General features: G+C 45.8%; 1 protein-coding gene across 2 annotated transcripts in view; it reads left to right on the plus strand.

Annotated features, from left to right (window-relative positions):
• Positions 1–17,936, plus strand: part of LOC135542035 (chromodomain-helicase-DNA-binding protein 5-like) — a 39,792-nt gene extending 21,856 nt beyond the window's left edge. Inside the window, exons 7-39 of one of the 2 annotated variants that reach the window (XM_064968617.1) lie at positions 142–268; positions 431–597; positions 708–926; positions 1,125–1,331; positions 1,547–1,758; positions 1,968–2,099; positions 2,403–2,517; positions 2,612–2,803; positions 2,996–3,196; positions 3,313–3,450; positions 3,697–3,818; positions 4,121–4,294; positions 4,412–4,553; positions 4,987–5,236; positions 5,345–5,469; positions 5,655–5,922; positions 6,361–6,533; positions 6,754–6,928; positions 8,239–8,325; positions 8,482–8,570; positions 8,659–8,792; positions 9,468–9,612; positions 9,859–10,054; positions 10,151–10,230; positions 10,452–10,671; positions 10,812–10,901; positions 11,008–11,172; positions 12,280–12,388; positions 12,503–12,635; positions 12,768–12,963; positions 13,186–13,349; positions 13,443–13,569; positions 13,828–17,936. In XM_064968617.1, coding sequence (XP_064824689.1) covers positions 142–268; positions 431–597; positions 708–926; positions 1,125–1,331; positions 1,547–1,758; positions 1,968–2,099; positions 2,403–2,517; positions 2,612–2,803; positions 2,996–3,196; positions 3,313–3,450; positions 3,697–3,818; positions 4,121–4,294; positions 4,412–4,553; positions 4,987–5,236; positions 5,345–5,469; positions 5,655–5,922; positions 6,361–6,533; positions 6,754–6,928; positions 8,239–8,325; positions 8,482–8,570; positions 8,659–8,792; positions 9,468–9,612; positions 9,859–10,054; positions 10,151–10,230; positions 10,452–10,671; positions 10,812–10,901; positions 11,008–11,172; positions 12,280–12,388; positions 12,503–12,635; positions 12,768–12,963; positions 13,186–13,349; positions 13,443–13,569; positions 13,828–13,952 — 5,199 coding nt within the window. In that variant the 3' untranslated portion in view covers positions 13,953–17,936. The remainder of the gene's footprint in view (positions 1–141; positions 269–430; positions 598–707; positions 927–1,124; positions 1,332–1,546; positions 1,759–1,967; positions 2,100–2,402; positions 2,518–2,611; positions 2,804–2,995; positions 3,197–3,312; positions 3,451–3,696; positions 3,819–4,120; positions 4,295–4,411; positions 4,554–4,986; positions 5,237–5,344; positions 5,470–5,654; positions 5,923–6,360; positions 6,534–6,753; positions 6,929–8,238; positions 8,326–8,481; positions 8,571–8,658; positions 8,793–9,467; positions 9,613–9,858; positions 10,055–10,150; positions 10,231–10,451; positions 10,672–10,811; positions 10,902–11,007; positions 11,173–12,279; positions 12,389–12,502; positions 12,636–12,767; positions 12,964–13,185; positions 13,350–13,442; positions 13,570–13,827) is intronic. The other variant, XM_064968618.1, reaches the window with a different exon arrangement.
• The last annotated feature ends 788 nt before the right edge of the window (positions 17,937–18,724 follow it).

The following is an 18,724-nucleotide window of genomic DNA, read 5'->3' on the forward strand; positions in this document are numbered from 1 at the left end:
CAGTGTGTGTGCTTATTGTCTTAGTTAAACAGCACCCAAGATACTAATTTTGGGGTTTTATGTCCAAACTTGTGTGTGAGTGTTATTGGCTCTCATTGCTGATTGACTGTGTGGTTGTGAATGACTCGTGTCTGTTGGCAGAGTGAGGAGGACTTTGGGCTAGAGGAGTCGGACTTTGATGATGTCAGCATCCACAGTGCCTCGGTGCGCTCTGATACCTCGGGGAATGCCAAGAAGAAAGCCCGGAAGGGTCGGAAAAAAAGGAAAAGTATGCTATGTCCGTTATCTACACTCCATGGCAGTTCCACTAGTTTATACTGTATATCTTCCTACCTTTTCATAACCCTCATAACCTAATGACTGTTACTGCTGTGTGTGGGAAGACACAGACTACAGTAACTTTTATCTGTGTTTCCTGTCTTGTGTTCAGGAGAGGATGGGGACGGCTATGAGACAGACCACCAGGACTACTGTGAAGTGTGCCAGCAGGGAGGGGAGATCATCCTGTGTGACACCTGTCCCAAAGCCTATCACCTGGTGTGTCTGGACCCCGAGCTGGAGAAGGCTCCCGAGGGCAAGTGGAGCTGCCCCCACTGTGTGAGTAGTACACCTTAACCTGGACTATCACTAAACACAACAGAAGTACATCATCCCTATCACATTGTAGAAAAATATACATGATCACTATCCCTCATCTGTGCATTCAGGAGAAGGAGGGCATCCAGTGGGAGGCCAAAGATGATGACGATGAGGAAGAGGAGGTTGCAGTTGAGGAAGAGGACGACCACCTGGAGTTCTGCAGAGTGTGTAAAGACGGAGGGGAGCTCCTGTGCTGTGACACCTGCCCCTCTTCCTACCATATCCACTGCCTCAACCCGCCACTGCCTGAGATACCCAATGGGGAGTGGCTGTGCCCACGCTGCATGGTGAGTGACAAGTTCTCCCACCAGTCAGTGTGATGATCCAATTGATGAACCATGTTATTTGTGAGAATGCACTTGGCTCTCCATTATTAAAATAGACTGCTGGAAACAAAATGAAAGTGTCTTTCTCTGTGCAGGCTCCCAAGAGAGAACAGAGAGATAATACCAAGCTGTCTCACACAACTCTCGTTTCCCCTCTAGTGCCCACCTCCGAAGGGGAAGGTACAGAGAATTCTCCACTGGATTTGGGGGGACCCCCCCTTACCAACTGAAGTGCCCCCTGGCCCCGATGGAGAGACTGTGGACCCGCTGGTAAAGCCCCCCCTGAAGGGCCACCCGGAGAGGGAGCTGTTTGTCAAGTGGGCTGGTCTCTCCTACTGGCACTGCTCCTGGGTCAGCGAACTGCAGGTGAGACACACATTTGTCTGTTTGACTGCTGCTGAGGGGTTTTCCAGTGTTTGAAAGTCAGCCATGGTCAAATATACTGGCTTACTCTCACTTTAAAAATCTAGCTTGCAGAAGTTACAAGACTCTACATTTGCTACAGCACATTGTCACAAATACGACAAGAATTTTCTGCAGCATCGTTGGTTAACCCATGGTCTTGTCTGTGGTGTGTGCAGTTGGAGCTGTACCACGCGGTGATGTACCGTAACTACCAGAGGAAGAACGACATGGACGAGCCCCCTCCGTACGACTACGGCTCTGGGGAGGAGGAGCTGAACAATGAGAAGAGGAAGAGTAAAGACCCAGAGTACGCTGCCATGGAGGAGAGATTCTACCGCTACGGCATCAAGCCAGAGTGGATGGTCATCCACAGGATCCTCAACCACAGGTGCCCACCCCAGACACACACACCTTCCTCTCCCTGTCGGGACATTCTCTCCCCCAGACTCACGCTCAGCACTTGATATACAGTGGAATAAACTAGGAATCTCAACCATAGATTTTTGTCCCAGGTTTGAAATATGTAATTGCAACCTTTCCTTTGTATTCTGAAGCTCCCAGAGTTGTGATTGTCATTGTTCCTTGCATTCTCTACAGTTATGATAAGGATGGGGATGTGCACTACCTGATCAAGTGGAGAGACTTGCCCTATGACCAGTGCACCTGGGAGGTGGATGACTTTGATGTCCCTGAGTATCACAACACCAAACACTCCTACTGGGACCACAGGTCAGCTCAGAACTCACACTTTTCCCTCTCTCTCTCTCAATTCAATTCAAGGGGCTTTATTGGCATGGGAAACATATGTTTACATTTCCAAAGCAAGTGAAGTAGATAATATACAAAAGTGAAATAAACAACAAAAATGAACAGTAAACATTACACTCACAGAAGTCTCTCTCTCTCTCTCTGGCTCTCTCTCTTTCACTGTATCTCTCTGTCCCTCTCTCTTACGCATGCGCATACAAACATATTTCACATGATTTCACAACCTGAGTAGACTGTTTGTTGACGTCTCCTGTGATTTGACAGGGAGCAGATGATTGGTGACGACCAGCGCCCTTTAGTGGTGAGAAAGGGAAAGAAGGGCAAAGAGGAGGAGAAGAGGAGGGAGAGAGAAATCCCTCCTAATGCTCCAATCATAGATGTGAGTGGGAATCATTACGAGGGACTAAAACATACTGTACTATTGGCTTAACAATAAGCTGATACACCTCTGGCTGTTCTTTCTCCGTCACTAGCCTACCATCAAGTTTGAACATCAACCGTGGTACATCAATGCCACTGGGGGAACCCTACACCCGTACCAGCTGGAGGGTCTAAACTGGTTACGGTTCTCCTGGGCACAGGGCACAGACACTATCCTGGCAGACGAGATGGGCCTGGGCAAGACTGTCCAGACCATCGTCTTCCTCTACTCACTCTACAAGGAGGTGGGTGAGGAGGACAGGCTCATACAGGAAAGGGGTCTATTTGTTTATTAATGTTCCATGACATTATTAAGTAAATACAATACACAATAGAATCAGTAGTGATGAAAGTAATGCAATATCTGTTGTGTATATCATCAAACAGTGTCCTTAGTCATGACTGAAACACGGCTGAAACATGTCCTCCCCTCTCAGGGTCACTCCAAAGGGCCTTACCTGGTCAGTGCCCCCCTGTCCACCATCATCAACTGGGAGAGGGAGTTTGAGATGTGGGCCCCAGACTTCTACGTGGTGACCTACACTGGGGACAAAGAAAGCCGGGCGGTCATCCGGGAGAACGAATTCACCTTCGAGGACAGTGCGGTCAAGACAGGCCGCAAGGTCTTCCGTATGAAGGTATCCCCATAAAATAAAAATGTATTGAATCTCAGTAAACATCGACAAGCATGTGTCATTTACAGGCCAAAGGAGAGTGGTGGTCATATACAGACTCTCTGTTTTGGTCTTGACAGAAAGACACGGCCATCAAGTTCCATGTGTTGCTGACGTCATATGAGCTAATCACCATCGATCAGACCATTCTGGGCTCCATTAACTGGGCCTGTCTAGTGGTGGACGAGGCCCACAGACTGAAGAACAACCAGTCAAAGGTAACCCACCTCAAATTAAACCAATGCGTTCTACAAATGGATGTAATTGTTTGTTTTTTTGTCACTGGTGAACGGTCAATTGGCTCATAGTGTTTCTTAAGGTCCAAATTCTGATTTCTTTACGATCTATGATCAGTATCTTATCTATCTCTTCTCTTCCAACATCATCAACCTTGTATAGCATTATGACTCAACTCTTATTTGTGGCTTGGTTGAGTGTCTAATGTCGCTGTCACTGTTCCACAGTTTTTCAGAATTCTCAATGGGTATAAGATCTACTATAAGCTGCTACTGACTGGCACTCCTCTGCAGAACAACCTGGAGGAGCTGTTTCACCTGCTCAACTTCCTCACCCCAGAGAGATTCAAGTAAGAGCTGTGCTGTACTTCCTCCTGTGGCCATCCATTAGCCTGTCAGCCTGCCTCTTGGGCCTCTTACCTGCTGCAGTAGCAGAGAGTAAAGACCTAATGCTGAGGGAGATTCAATTGTTACCACAGTGTTCTCCTTTCAAATCCCTGCATACTAAGGCTTACAGTACAGCCTAAAGCCATGGCGGACACTTAAGCGTCAGTTGCTCCTCTTAACATCGACTGGAACAAATGGGGATTGTGCCGTCTTTAAATGGTGTCTATAAACGGTTTTGCTGTGTCTGTGCTCGCTCTGTGTGCAGTAACCTGGAGGGGTTCCTGGAGGAGTTTGCAGACATCTCCAAGGAGGACCAGATCAAGAAGCTGCATGATCTGCTGGGCCCACACATGCTCAGGAGACTGAAGGCTGACGTCTTCAAGAACATGCCTTCCAAGACAGAGCTCATTGTACGAGTGGAGCTCAGCCCCATGCAGAAGTTAGTTAGTCCTCTTCTAGTACTTTTCTGTTGAACCTCCCATTGTTGTGTAAAACCCCTTCAGAGTGGTTCCCCCAGGCCTAATCCCGCCTTTCATGTTTGACCTCTGACCCACAGGAAGTACTACAAGTTTATCCTGACGCGGAACTTTGAGGCGCTCAACTCCAAGGGTGGGGGCAATCAGGTGTCCCTGCTCAACATCATGATGGACCTGAAGAAGTGCTGCAACCACCCCTATCTGTTCCCCGTGGCAGCTGTGGTGAGGGAGGGAGGAGAGATGGGATCCCTCCGGGTAGAGGGAGGGAGGGAGGAGGGAGGGGAGGAGACAGGGCAGAGGGGGTAGACCATGCTAAGGCCTGCAGGGAGGGACTGATGTTTAGGAGGAATTGTGTTTCTAAATGTGTGTATCATTGGAGGCTGCTGAGGGGAGGACGGTTCATAATAATGTCTGGAATGGAGTGAATGGAATGGTATCAAACACATTGGTTTCCATGTGGTTGATACCATTCTATTGACTCCATTCCATCCATTATTATGAACCGTCCTCCCCTCAGCAGCCTCCACTGGTGTGTATTGTAGAAGTTGATAGGTTGCCAACATGCAGGTATGTTTGTTTATCAGTGAGAGTTGACTGTCTGTGTATGAGTGGCTGTGGCCTCTTGTCGGGTTATTTGCTCATTGTGTATACGCAGGAGGCACCAGTGTTACCCAATGGCTCTTATGATGGGAACCAGCTGGTCAAGTCCTCAGGCAAACTCACCCTGCTCCAGAAGATGCTGAAGAAACTCAAAGATGAAGGACACAGAGTTCTCATCTTCTCCCAGATGACTAAGATGCTGGATCTGCTTGAAGACTTTCTGGAATACGAGGGCTACAAATATGAACGCATTGATGGAGGCATCACAGGGGGACTACGACAGGAGGCTATCGACCGGTTCAACGGTGAGTTACGCTGCTGTTCTGTCTTTCTCCAGCAGGGAGCAGCACAAACAGCACTCACACTCGCGTACTCACTCACTCATTGACTGTGTGCCTTGATTCTTACTGCAGCACCGGGTGCTCAGCAGTTCTGCTTCCTGCTCTCCACCCGAGCTGGAGGCTTGGGCATCAACCTGGCCACGGCAGACACCGTCATCATCTACGACTCAGACTGGAACCCTCACAATGATATCCAGGTACTGTGGGACATGGTAGCGACTAACACAGGCATACTGTACATACAGTATACTGTCTTCTGAATGCATTATAACCCTCACAGTGTTATCTCGTTCTATTTGTCTTCCTCCTTGACTCCCTGTTATGTTTCTTTATTTGGAACTCTGCCGCTCTCGCTTTCCCTCCCTCCATCTCTCTGCTGCAGGCATTCAGCAGGGCCCACCGTATAGGTCAGAACAAGAAGGTGATGATCTATCGCTTTGTGACACGGGCCAGCGTGGAGGAGCGCATCACCCAGGTGGCCAAGAGGAAGATGATGCTGACCCACCTGGTGGTGAGGCCCGGCCTGGGCTCCAAGACCGGCTCCATGTCCAAACAGGAGCTGGATGACATCCTCAAGTTCGGCACCGAGGAGCTCTTCAAGGATGAGATGGAGGCAGCTGCACGGGCCATGGGTTCGCATCAAAAACTCTGTAAGAATAATGGTACGCACACTGACTACACTGTGTCACAATATAAAGCAATCAAGCTTCTAAACGTGCCTCTATTTTCAAGCAAGCTGCTATAGTTATGGACACACAGCCAAAGAAAGGTATAGTGTGCCACTCGTGTTACCAGAGGTATAACTAGAGCAGTGGGCTTCAAAGTTGGGGTCGCGGAGGAACTGCAATGGGGTGGACAAATAAATAACTGAGTAGGGATTACTGTATGGGATCAATATACAATTCACCCCATGGGTTTAGCATTTCTGTTTGAAAAGTCAGACCTGTTTTGCTAGGAACATATAGTTGTTTTGAACTGAACATTAAACCAATTTGCATTCTTCTAATATTGTCTCTAGATTTGACATGGATGTAAAGTAAACCAGCCTGTATCCCTCTGATATATTGTGATACTTGTGTTTACTCCAGGGGACATAAAGGATGGAGATGAGGGCAGTGTCATTCACTATGATGACAATGCCATCTCCAAGCTGCTGGACCGTAGCCAGAATGCCACGGAGGACACTGAGATCCAGAACATGAACGAATACCTCAGCTCCTTCAAGGTGGCCCAGTATGTTGTCAAAGATGAGGATGTAGAGGTGAGGACACACACTAACACACTCAGTCAGCATGGGCGTTGCTATGTCTAGGAGTGGCTCTGTTATGTATTCTCAAGTGTTTATGTGTGAGTATTTTAGCAGTCTCTTCATTGTATTCTCATTGATTACCAGTGTTTATTCAGTAGTAGCTAACCATTTTGTTTACCCTGGAGTATCCTTGTTCAGTATTCTGACGTTGTGTGCATGCATGTGTGTTCAGGAGGAGCCCCAGCGGGAGATCATTAAGCAGGAGGAGAATGTGGATCCAGACTACTGGGAGAAGCTGCTGAGGCACCACTATGAGCAGCAGCAGGAGGACCTGGCCCGTAACCTGGGCAAAGGCAAACGCATCCGCAAGCAGGTCAACTACAACGACACGTCTCAGGAGGACCAAGGTTTGCCTCATACTGTACTGTACACTCTGGCCTGCTATTCTCTTCTTCTTTAAAGGGATACTTCAGGATTTTGGCAATGAAGTCCTTTATCTACTTCCCCAGAGTCAGATGAACTCGTGGATACCATTGTCATGTTTCTAGCGTTAGTGCAATTGCTAACTCAATGACTGGACATATTAACTGCTATCATGTTAGTAGATACCATAGACTTTTAGTTATTGTGTTAATGCTAGTTAGCATTAGCTCATGAAACTACCTCTAACTTACTTCATACTGGATGCAGAGTATAAAAAATGGATCCATGAGTTCATCTGACTCTGGGGAAGTAGATATACGGCTGCATTGCCAAAATCCTGAAGTATCCCTTTACTGTAACAGTAATGCTATGCTTATTGGTCCCCCTCCTTTTAGAAAACATTTGAGTGAACTTAGCATCACTCTTAGCATCAGTGGTATTCAAACTTTTTCAGTGGGGACCCCATTTGTTTTGGCCAGAATTTCTGGGGACCCCATTTTTTTTCCCAAGAATTTTGCGTGACCCCACCCCAAATCTAATGACACAACCTTACAATCGGTAAATTTATATTCTTACATCAACAAATAACCTTCAATTCATCACATTTTCATCTTGAAAAGAAACCAATAAATACATTTACTCAATAAAATTGTATTTTTCAAATGATCTTTCTCAAAAAGTTTTGCATAAGGGCCCCGTACAATAATATGTAATATGTACTTTTTCATGTATTAATTTGTCGACCCCACTGCAGTTTCCCCGCGACCCCAACTTTGAATCCCACTGCTCTAGTTATACCTCTGGTAACACGAGTGGCACACTATACCTTTCTTTGGCTGTGTGTCCATAACTAAAGCAGCTTGCTTGAAAATAGTAGCACATTTGAAGCTTGATTGCTTTATATTGCTTATAGCGTTACAGTATGCAAGTTGTGTAGAGTTCCTTTTATAACACTACCCCCCCCATAGTTCAACAACAGGCATTTGAGACTGAAAGGGAAACATTTAAACCCATCTAAAGCAAATGCACACTCAGAGACATGAAGTGTTGATGAAGTGCACAGTCCACCAGTGTAGTGGCTGGGAGGACAGAACAGACAGAAGCTCTGCTGCTAGTCAGTAGTAGTTTTTGAAAGAATGCCTGCCCCCCAGTCGTGTAGTGGAGTAGTGTCAGTGTGCATGCCCACTGTAGCGGTCTGCGGTGCTAGCCCCCCTCCCCTCCCCTCCTCCCCCAGTAGGCCCCTACACAAGTGAATGCACTGTGCTGTTTCTCTCTGATCTGATCTGTGGCTCAGAGTGGCAGGATGATCTTTCAGACAATCATTCCGAGTACTCCGTGGGGTCCGAGGACGAGGACGAAGATTTCGAAGAGAGGCCGGAAGGTGGGTGTCAATGAGACCTGCGTAATCACTACGTTATAGATAACTAACTCTCTCAGTGCCTGCTCTGTCCTGTGTAGATGGGCCTGGAACCTATCATTGATAAGATGTTGCTGAGGCACCTGGCTGATGGTGGTGGGGGGGGGTGTTTCTCTGTAGGTGGGCGCAGGCATTCTCGCAGGCAGCTGAAGAGTGACAGGGACAAACCTCTGCCACCCCTGCTGGCACGCGTAGGGGGCAACATCGAGGTAAGGAAGAAAGCACTCTGGTTTTAATGTAGTAGACAACATGTGTATGCACATTGATTTGACCAATGGGTATAATGCCCTGTGCCAGGTGCTGGGGTTCAACGCCCGTCAGCGGAAGGCCTTCCTCAACGCTATCATGCGCTGGGGCATGCCTCCTCAGGACGCCTTCAACTCTCACTGGCTGGTCAGAGACCTGAGAGGGAAGAGTGAGAAAGAGTTCAGGTATTTAAAGCTCCTCCTGTACTGTATTTTAACTGGGGTTCAGCTTGCAGTCTACTGTTCACTCCCATACGAAATGCAAGACAATGTTAGTTCAAGTATTAAAAAAAATTATATTTATTGTTGAATCTTTTTCTAGTTAGTTACTTTTTTTCTTCCTTTTTTCACCCCAATTTCGTGGTATCCAATTGGTAGTTACAGTCTTGTCTCATTGCTGCAACTCCCATACGGGCTCGGGAGAGGCGAAGGCCGAGAGCCACGCTCCTCTGAAACACAACCCAGCCAAGCCGCACTGCTTCTAGACACAATGCCCACTTAACCTGGAAGCCAGCCGCACCAATGTGTTTGAGGAAACACCGTACATCTTGGGACCGTGTCAGCGTGCACTATGCCCACCACATGAGTCGCTAGTCTGCAATGGGACAAGGACATCCCTGCTGGCCAAACCCTCCCCTAGCCCGGACGACGCTGTCCCAATTGTGCGCCAGCCCATTGGTCTCCCGGGCACGGCCAGCTGCGACAGAGCCTGGACTCAAACCCAGAATCTCTAGTGACACAGCTAGCACTGCGATGCAGTGTCTTAGACCACTGCGCCACTCGGGGGGCCCCAATTCAAGTATCTTTGTTACTATGATCGGAAATTGATTAGCCGTATGAATGTGACCCTGTCTCTCTTAGGGCCTACGTGTCCCTGTTCATGAGACATCTTTGTGAGCCCGGGGCAGATGGGGCGGAGACCTTTGCAGATGGGGTTCCACGAGAAGGGCTGTCCCGTCAGCATGTCCTCACCAGGATTGGGGTTATGTCTCTGGTCAGGAAAAAGGTACACATCAACCAGTCATCCATTGACTCCATAGTTACATGAATAAAACCCAGCAGAAAGCAGTAAGTTAGCCTCCTAACAGGGTTGAGAAATGTTTTGTAGCCTATGTTTAGATTGAGTAAGGCTGGTTCGCTGCCTCTAGCATCTGGTTTTAGATTGCAATAAAATGCAACAAGTCTAGAATGGTGGAGAAATCCAGTTTCTTCTGTTGTTAGATTGTTAACTCACTGTTGTGTTTGTATCCAGGTCCAGGAGTTTGAGCATGTCAATGGGAAATACAGCACACCAGACCTGATCCCTATTGGACTGGAGCTGAAGAAACTGACTGAGAGTCTGTCCTCTGACCCCAACACCCCCGTCCCTGCTAGCCCTGCTGCCACACCCCAGCCTCCTGGAAGTCCTGTCCCACCAGGTCACATCCTCACCCTGTCCAGTGTGTGTGGTATGTGTGTGTGTTTCAGAACTCAGCTTAGTTCATTAGATTCAATAGACAGGAAATGTGAGACACTGTTTGGTGATTGTTTTGCTGTTTCTACAGAGAAGATGGACTCGATCTCAGGGCCTGCTGAAGACAAGGAGCCCACAGAACAGGAATGCAAGAAGCTACCAGAACTGGAGGTCAGAGTTCACGCTTCTTCAGAAATGTCCCTTTATTCCCCGCTCTTATCCTTCTCATCCCTCTATCCTTTACTGTCTTCATACATCTCCCCATAAATCTCATTTGATTATTATTATAATACAAAACACATGCCACTTTCTAACTGTCACCTTTTAAAGTAAACTGTCTCCTTTTTGTTTTACTCTGTCTCCCTCTCCATTTGTGATGGTTGTCTCTCCAGACTCATGTTAGTACAGAGTCATCATCCCAGGTAGAGAAGACGGACATCGCTCCTGACAGTGATGAGACAGAGAAAGGCAGCACAGAGGACAAACCAGTCTCCTCAGAGGAGAGTAGTGAAATGACAGACATACCCTCCGCACTGATAGAGCCATCCATCAATCCTAAAGAGCCTCCATCCATACAGACAGAGCTGTTGTCCAATCAAAGCTCACCAAAAGGTGAGTGGTGCATTACATGGTTATAATCAAATGAAGTGTAAATGGTTGGTGTAATGGCTTTGGTTTGTCCCACTTCATAAAAATCAGTTGTAACATGTCTCTGTTCTGATGTGGTCATCTGTTTGTCAATGACCCTCTAGCGGAGCCCTGTCGAGAGACAGAGAAGTCCTTAGAAAAAGGAGAGAGTGATCCTGCTCCAGCCAAACCTGAGGAGAAGGAACTGAATCCAGGTATTTGCGGAACAGCGAAAAACATTAAAACCTTGTCACTCATTGAGTGACACTTTTTGCAGAAAGAGGATCTCAAAAATGTAAGCTAGTTGTTCCATTTCCTTAGTTGTTTCAGACGAGGCCAAGAGCGAGGACTTGCTCGTGCCCGAGGGACGGCTGAATGGAGAAAAAGAGGCACAGGAGGAGATGGAGGAGATCAGGAGGGAATTACTGGAGAAGAATGGTTTCAAGATGAGGTTCATGTTCAACATTGCCGACGGAGGCTTCACAGGTGAGGGATGGGCGGGAGAAACAGCTAAGGTGTAGGAACATTACACACACTACATGACCAAAAGTATTTGGACACCTACTTGTCAAACATCTCATTCCAAAATTGTGGCCATTAAAATGGAGTTGGTCCACCCTTTGCTGCTATAACAGCCTCCACTCTTCTCGGAAGGCTTTCCACTAGATAATGGAACATTAAATCCTAACAGGGTTGAGAAATGTCTTGTAGCCTATGTTTAGATTGAGTAAAGCTGGTTCCCTGCCTCTTGCATCTGGTTTTAGATGCATCTGGTTTTAACTCACTGTTGTGTCTGTATCCAGGTCCAGGAGTTTGAGCATGTCAATGGGAAATACAGCACTCCAGACTTGCTTCAATTCAGCCACAAGAGCATTAGTGAAGTCGGGCACTGATGTTGGGCGATTAGGCCTGGCTCGCAGTAGGCTTTGAAATTCATCCCAAAGATGTTCGATGAGGTTGAGTTCAGGGCTCTCTGCAGGCCAGTCAAGATCTTCCACACCGATCTCGACAAACTATTTCTGTATGGCATCGCTTTGTGCATGGGGGCATTGTTATGCTGAAACAGGAAATGTCCTTCCCCAAACTGTTACCACAAGTTACATGCACAGAATCATCTAAAATGTCATTGTATGCTGTAGCATTAAGATTTCCCTTCACTGGAACTAAGGGGCCTAGTCCAAACCATGAAAAACAGCCCCATACCATTATTCCACCTCCACCAAACTTTGCAGTTGGCACTATGCGTTAGAGCAGGTAGGAATTCGCCAAACCCAGATTCATCATTCGGACTGCCAGATGGTAAAGCATGATTCATCATTCATTCAGCTCTAGCAGGGTAGAAGTTTTACGAACTGACTTGTTGGAAAGGTGGCGTCCTATGATGGTGCCACGTTGAAAGTGACTGAGCTCTTCAGTAAGGCCATTCTACTGCCAATGTTTGTCTATGGAGATTGCATGGCAGTGTGCTCGATTTAATACACCTGTCAGCAATGGGTGTGGCTGAAATAGCCGAATCCACAAATTTGAAGGGGTGTCCACATACTTCTGTATATATAGTGTAGATGTATGATCTGATGTGTTACTATATCTCAGAGCTGCACACCCTGTGGCAGAACGAGGAGCGGGCTGCCGTGTCATCTGGGAAGATGTATGACATCTGGCACCGTCGCCACGACTACTGGCTACTGGCTGGCATCGTAACGTATCCTTCCTCTGCATCTAACACAGCTGTTCGGAATTCACAGTGTGCAGGTCTCTCTGTTTGTGATGTGAAGCCCTTTTATCATGTTTGTTTTCCTTTACGGGGGAACCTCAGACATGGCTATGCCCGCTGGCAGGACATTCAGAACGACCCACGCTATGCCATCCACAATGAGCCCTTCAAGACTGAGATGCACAAAGGAAATTACCTGGAGATGAAGAACAAGTTCCTGGCTCGTCGCTTTAAGGTGAAATGCTTATTGCTGTCATACGAACACGTGTGAACACCTTGAATCTGAAAAGTGGACAAGACAACTGAAGGCAACATTCAATCTCCACATCTCTCTCACCACCCCCCCCCCTCTCTGCCCCTCTTTTAGCTGTTGGAGCAGGCTCTGGTGATAGAGGAGCAGTTGAGGAGGGCAGCGTACCTGAACATGACCCAGGACCCCAGCCACCCGGCCATGGCCCTAAACACTCGCTTTGCTGAGGTGGAGTGTCTGGCTGAGTCTCACCAGCACCTGTCCAAGGAGTCTCTAGCCGGGAACAAGCCAGCCAACGCTGTGCTGCACAAAGGTCTGTCATCTCCCAGTGTGTACACAGCAGCAGGACTAAAACACTGTCTACAAACTCAAGATCTGGGTGAATAATAATTAAGCATTGCATGAACTGTAGATAAGATTGAATACGTTAGTGCATTCTCGTTATTGACGGTGTGTGTGTATGTGTTTGTTCTGTGTGTGTGTGTGTGTGTATGTGTATGTGTTTGTTCTGTGTGTATGTGTGTGTGCGTTCCAGTACTGAACCAGCTGGAGGAGCTGTTAAGTGACATGAAGGCGGATGTGACGCGGCTTCCCAACATGTTGTCCCGGATCCCCCCAGTGTCTTCGCGTCTGCAGATGTCTGAGAGGAGCATCCTCAGCCGCCTCACCAGCCGCGGCAACGAACCTCCGCCCCAACAGGTACTGTACTGTCATTGGCTATGTTGTGGTGATAGGTAGTTTTGGTTGATTCCATCATTGACAGGATGTGTAAAATGTTTACTCTACCTCCAGCCGTTCGGCCAGGGCTCATTTGCCTGTTCCCAGATGTACAGCACTGGCTTTGGGGGCAGTTTCCGGGGGCCTGCAGGTGAGGCCATGGTCAACTATAGCCAGATGCCCCTGGGACCCTATGTCAGTGGTAAGTGACCTGTCTCTGCACGACTTTAACTGTAATACAAGATGTTTCAGCTGAACAGTCGAGGACAGAATGTATGATAACTGAAAAAGAGGGAGCACTCACTGTAAGATTAACTACTGCTCTGCTTCTCTTTCTAATAATATGTTAGGGAATACATAGCTTCAAATATTTGATTTGGGTCATCTCTTTTGCTGAGCACTCTTTGTTTGATATCCCTGTTTGGTATCCCCCCCTCCCCAATCATTCCCCCCTTTCTAGTGTCCAACGGCCCCCCTCCTCCATCCAGCCACTTGGACAAGAAGTCCTGCGACCACCTGAGGGATGTCACCACCCCTGACCTTAAGTCAGGCAAGCCCAGTGATGTTATCTGTATTGAAGATTAGGTAATCTACTCCAAAACTGATCTGGAGTCAGCCAAGCCAAGGGATGTCAACTACTGTATCAATGATTACAGAATCAACCCGCCAGAGAACTCCTAACTAACCTCTATGTCTATGGATGATAGGATAACACTAAACATTACACTGATGTATCTGTCTATCGTATCAATTGCACTTCTATCTTTCAAGGATTCTTCAACATACTTTGCAGTAGCTATTTGCTTTTATGACTTAGGTTGGTGAGTCAAGCAGAGGAACTGTCTATTAGGATGTGAGAGTCAAACGACCTCATACGCACCGACCTCTGCTACCTGACATGTGGAAGCATGTTCCCCTGCTCAGATGTTGCATGCATCAACAAATGGTTGGGTGCTACGCCATCGACTGTGCCATCGGGCACCACATGGCTATACATAAAATACCTATCCAGGGGTTGTAAGATCTGCCATGTGTCAGCAACGGCTGGGCAGAGGAACACGACCGTGGTGATCTTGTAGGATGACTGGAACTGCCCTGTCTTGGCTACAGGGAGAGCTGGGAAGGTCAAAGTTCACATGAAGATGAGCCGGTGGAGTTGCCAAGGCTGCTGTAATGAGACTGTGTCTATTTATTCCATTTAGGCCTGGCTCTGCTCCTTCGTTCTGGGTCTTTTCCTCCTGCATTCATCATTGGCCTCTTCATTGAGCATCGGGACTGACCTCTGCTGGAGCTTTGTGCTTTAGCTACATACAAATAGAAGGAAAACCACAAAGGCATAAGTCTCCCCTCCTAGAATTATAGAGATGATAAGTGGGTGCTCATACAGCAGCCAATTCTCTGGTCAATTTTAGTACATGTGTTTGTTTTTATAGTTGCGGGGCAGAGCCTTGAGTTGGAACTTGTAAGAATAAGAGTGACTTTAAGGAAGGATAGCTGCACTATGCCTCAACCCATAAAGACTGCCATCTCCCGCCTCTGGAGAAAGGGATCCTAGTTACAGAGCTAGCTACTAATATACTAAGGGTTCCCCCTTGTAATGTACATAGTTCAAGAGAGTGCTGTTTATTTTGCCTTGCATAATCATTGTGAATTTAATGCATATATGCATAACAATGTAACAGGCTGGATTAGTGCAAAAAGTGACGATCACATAGAAGTTACAGAACATATCTAACTGTGGTACAGTTTGTAACCATTTGTACATTTCAGAAGAGACTCAAGACTAGCCTATTTCTGCCAATGGTATAGTACATGTATTTCTTTAACATTTGAATGTGATTATTGGCTGTTGCCTGCTACACATACAGCTCCTCCCTCCCTGTTCCATTTTGAGAAATGATAAATCAAAAAAGTGCTTATGACACTGCGTCCGTCACCTTTTGGCCTGGGTTTCATGTTTTCCATGAAAAGTGCTTTATTGTGTGTTCTTCATGTTAAGGTAAAGTGTTATTTCAGTATTTACTGCTTTAGTGCCACTAAAAGACGGCAGCTCACTCCGTGTCCTGGATGGCTAACGTCCCAGATTGTATGCTGATAATCGTAGACTTTGAGGAAAATGTATTCATTAAGAAGTGAGGTGCAGTGGTGGAATTAGACAGCTAATTCATCATCTATAGATTAGAATCTTCATAGATATTAGCCATCAAGGAACATGGTTGGAGAGCATTGCAGAAAAAGTATCAAAACATATTTTTCTGTTTCTTTTTATATATGGGTTCCTTGGAAGAGAACTGTTTATTGCATTGTGTGTTGTGAGGACTAAACTGTATCAGAGCGACAGCATGGATTCACTTGACAATACTGTTTATTCCATCTGTCTGCTAATGTGATTGTCCAAAGTGAAACTACTGTTTTATATGTTTAATGAGACTTCATTTGTTCAGATTTTTCAAGAATGTGTGTATTCAATTTTCTCATTGCAATGTTTGCTCTTATTTTTCTCTCAAAGAGTAGAGGCATTACCTATTTGTATTGTTTTTAATGACAGGGCTATAGCACTTATAGTATGTGGAGGTTTTGAGAAAGAAGTTGTGAATGGACCATCCTGAACTGAAGAGATTCCTGTATACAGGATCTGATTGTAGCTCTGCTCTGTCGGCTTTTTATATGAATCTCCTGAGGTGCTCTGTCATGCCCTCTGTTGGCTGGAATGTGTAACTACATATTGTTTCAGTCGTTGATCCCAAATGGACCCCTATGCACCTGTGGAGGCCTGAGAGGATTTTAACGGTATAAGCAACATGGCAAGACTTCCACATAGTGTATCATAGGGCAAGGTGGAGCTATAACCATATTGCTTACACCCGTCAAATCCTCTAAGATCTCCCATGGAATAGGGCGTACTGTAGTTCTTAAGGCTCCATTTGGGATTGGGCCACTGTCTTCTCAGACAAAGCACTTCACCTGAAGTTTAGATAGGAATTTCAACAAATAGGGCACATATCAGTTCGTAAGCTATTATTTTGCACCCAATTGAGTGCGTGTTTATCAGTGATGTTCTGTCCATAGAGAGTGCAGTCCCAGTGTTTCTGTTCAGCCTGTTACTCCATTTGTAAGTCATGTGAGGGTCCCTGTGTGAACTAAAGTGTTGCTTTGGATGGTTTGGACAAGACCCACACTTTGTCATAAATTGGAATTGTGTCACTGGACAGAAGCAAATAGCAATGCTATGGAAATACTAAGATTTCCAGTGTTTTGTCTCTCTCATACTCTTATCAATCATGTACCTAACTATACTGAAAAAAATATAAACTCAACATGCAACAATTTAAAAGATTTTACTGAGTTACAATTCATATAAGGAAATCAGTCAATTGAAATGAATTAATTAGGCCCTAGTCTATGGATTTCACATGACTGGGCAGGGTTGTAGCTATGGATGGGCCTGGGTGGCAGCCAAGCTCAGCCAATCACATGACCAGGCCCACCCATTGGAGAGCCAGGCCCAGCCAATCAGAATTAGTTTTTCCCCACAAAAGTGTTTCTCTCTCTCTCCCCCCCCCCCCTCTGTGCTGGACGTGGTTTACGGTTGTGAGGCCGGTTGGACGTACTGCCAAATTCTCTAAAACGACGTAGGAGGCAGCTAATGGTAGAGAAATGAACATTCAATTCTCTGGCAACAGCTCTGGTGGACATTCCTGCAGTCAGCATGTCAATTGCACGCTTCCTCAAAACTTGAGACATCTGTGGCATTGTGTTGTGTGACAAAACTGCACATTTTAAAGTGGCCTTTTATTGTCCCCAGGGCAAGGTGCACCTGTGTAATGGGCGTGCTGTTTAATCAGCTTCTTGATATGCCACCCCTGTCAGGTGGATGGATTATATTGGCAAAGGAGACATACTTCCTAATAGGGATGTAAAAAAAATTGTGCACAAAATTTGAGAGAAATAAGCTTATGGTATGGAACATTTCTGGGATCTTTTATTTCTGCTCATGAAACATGGGACCAACATTTTACATGTTGCATTTATATTTTTGTTCAGTGTTCATAGTATGCGTGAGAGAAAATGAATGTTGCAGGGTAGTTGCCATAGAACTGCAATGTGCACACAGAATGTGTTCAATCAAATCCACGTCTGTTTCCTTACGGAGTGCGGAAGTGACTGAAATTAAATTGTTTAAATTAAATGCAATCAAACTGAAGTCAGTATGAATGTAATGTGTATGTAAGAAGGCTTCAGTCTAATATTATAAATATATTTACGGTACATGTACATGCTTATAAACAAGGCTTCAAAAAGCTACCAAAAGACCGTGGTAAAGGCACCTTTGTTGCAGAGAATGCACAGCATATGACATGTTTTGTATGAAGGTTCACTTTGGTAAAGAAAGAGATGGTTGCTCTGCGTAGCTAGCTTTGAGAGAGCTATTGAATTCAAGCAGTGTTATTATAATGGTACAGATGTTTGTGCTAAATTGCAAATCAATGAAAAAAAGTTAATTGTAATCTTTTACTTTGTACTTTGTGTATTTGTTCAATGTATTTTAATAAATCCTCTCAACATCAATAGACACACCCCAATGTTGCTTTGATAAATGCACATCTGAGAAAATAAGCTAATTCTCAGCTTGAGTATGTATGTATGTGTGAACTGTGAAGCTTAATTGTTAAGTAGACTTCATGTTGCTCTGAGTGGAAGGTTGGCCGCCCAAAAAAAGTCATGGAACAGGACACATGAGAAGGAGATGAAGAAGGCAGGAACCACCTGGAATTATAAAAACGTTCCAGAACAGAGTTAGCTGGAGATGCACCACTGAGTAGCTGAAAGGACTAAGTCACGGAAGTCAAGTTTCTCTGAAACATCAATAAAGAGAATGAAGGAACTGGAGAAAAGCTGTTGTTTTTTTGCTTGTATTATCTTTTTGCTTACAGGTACAATATTCATGTACATTTACAAAGTTTATACCCTAGGCTGCCACAACAAAACAAACAAAAACGGAGAAAAAATAATTACATACAGAGAAATGATCATAATAATAATGCAATAGGTATGTAAAGAAAATAGAAACGAAAAGTGGTGGGCCTATCTCCCCTATTTATTTATTTTATTTAACTAGGCAAATCAGTTAAGAATACAAATTCTTATTTACAATGATGGCCTACCCTGGCCAAACCAGGACGATGCTAGGCCAATTGTGCGCCACCCTATGGGACTCCCAATCATGGCTGGAGGTGATGCAGCCTGTATTCAAACCAGGTACTGTAGTGATGCCTCTTGCAATGAGATGCACTCTCCTTAGACTGCTGTGTCACTCGGGAGCCCACATTCTCCCCAGCCAAACATGTCTCCGTCCA

This window comes from Oncorhynchus masou, chromosome 6, assembly GCF_036934945.1.
Source record: "Oncorhynchus masou masou isolate Uvic2021 chromosome 6, UVic_Omas_1.1, whole genome shotgun sequence".
NCBI classification, from domain to species: domain Eukaryota; kingdom Metazoa; phylum Chordata; class Actinopteri; order Salmoniformes; family Salmonidae; genus Oncorhynchus; species Oncorhynchus masou.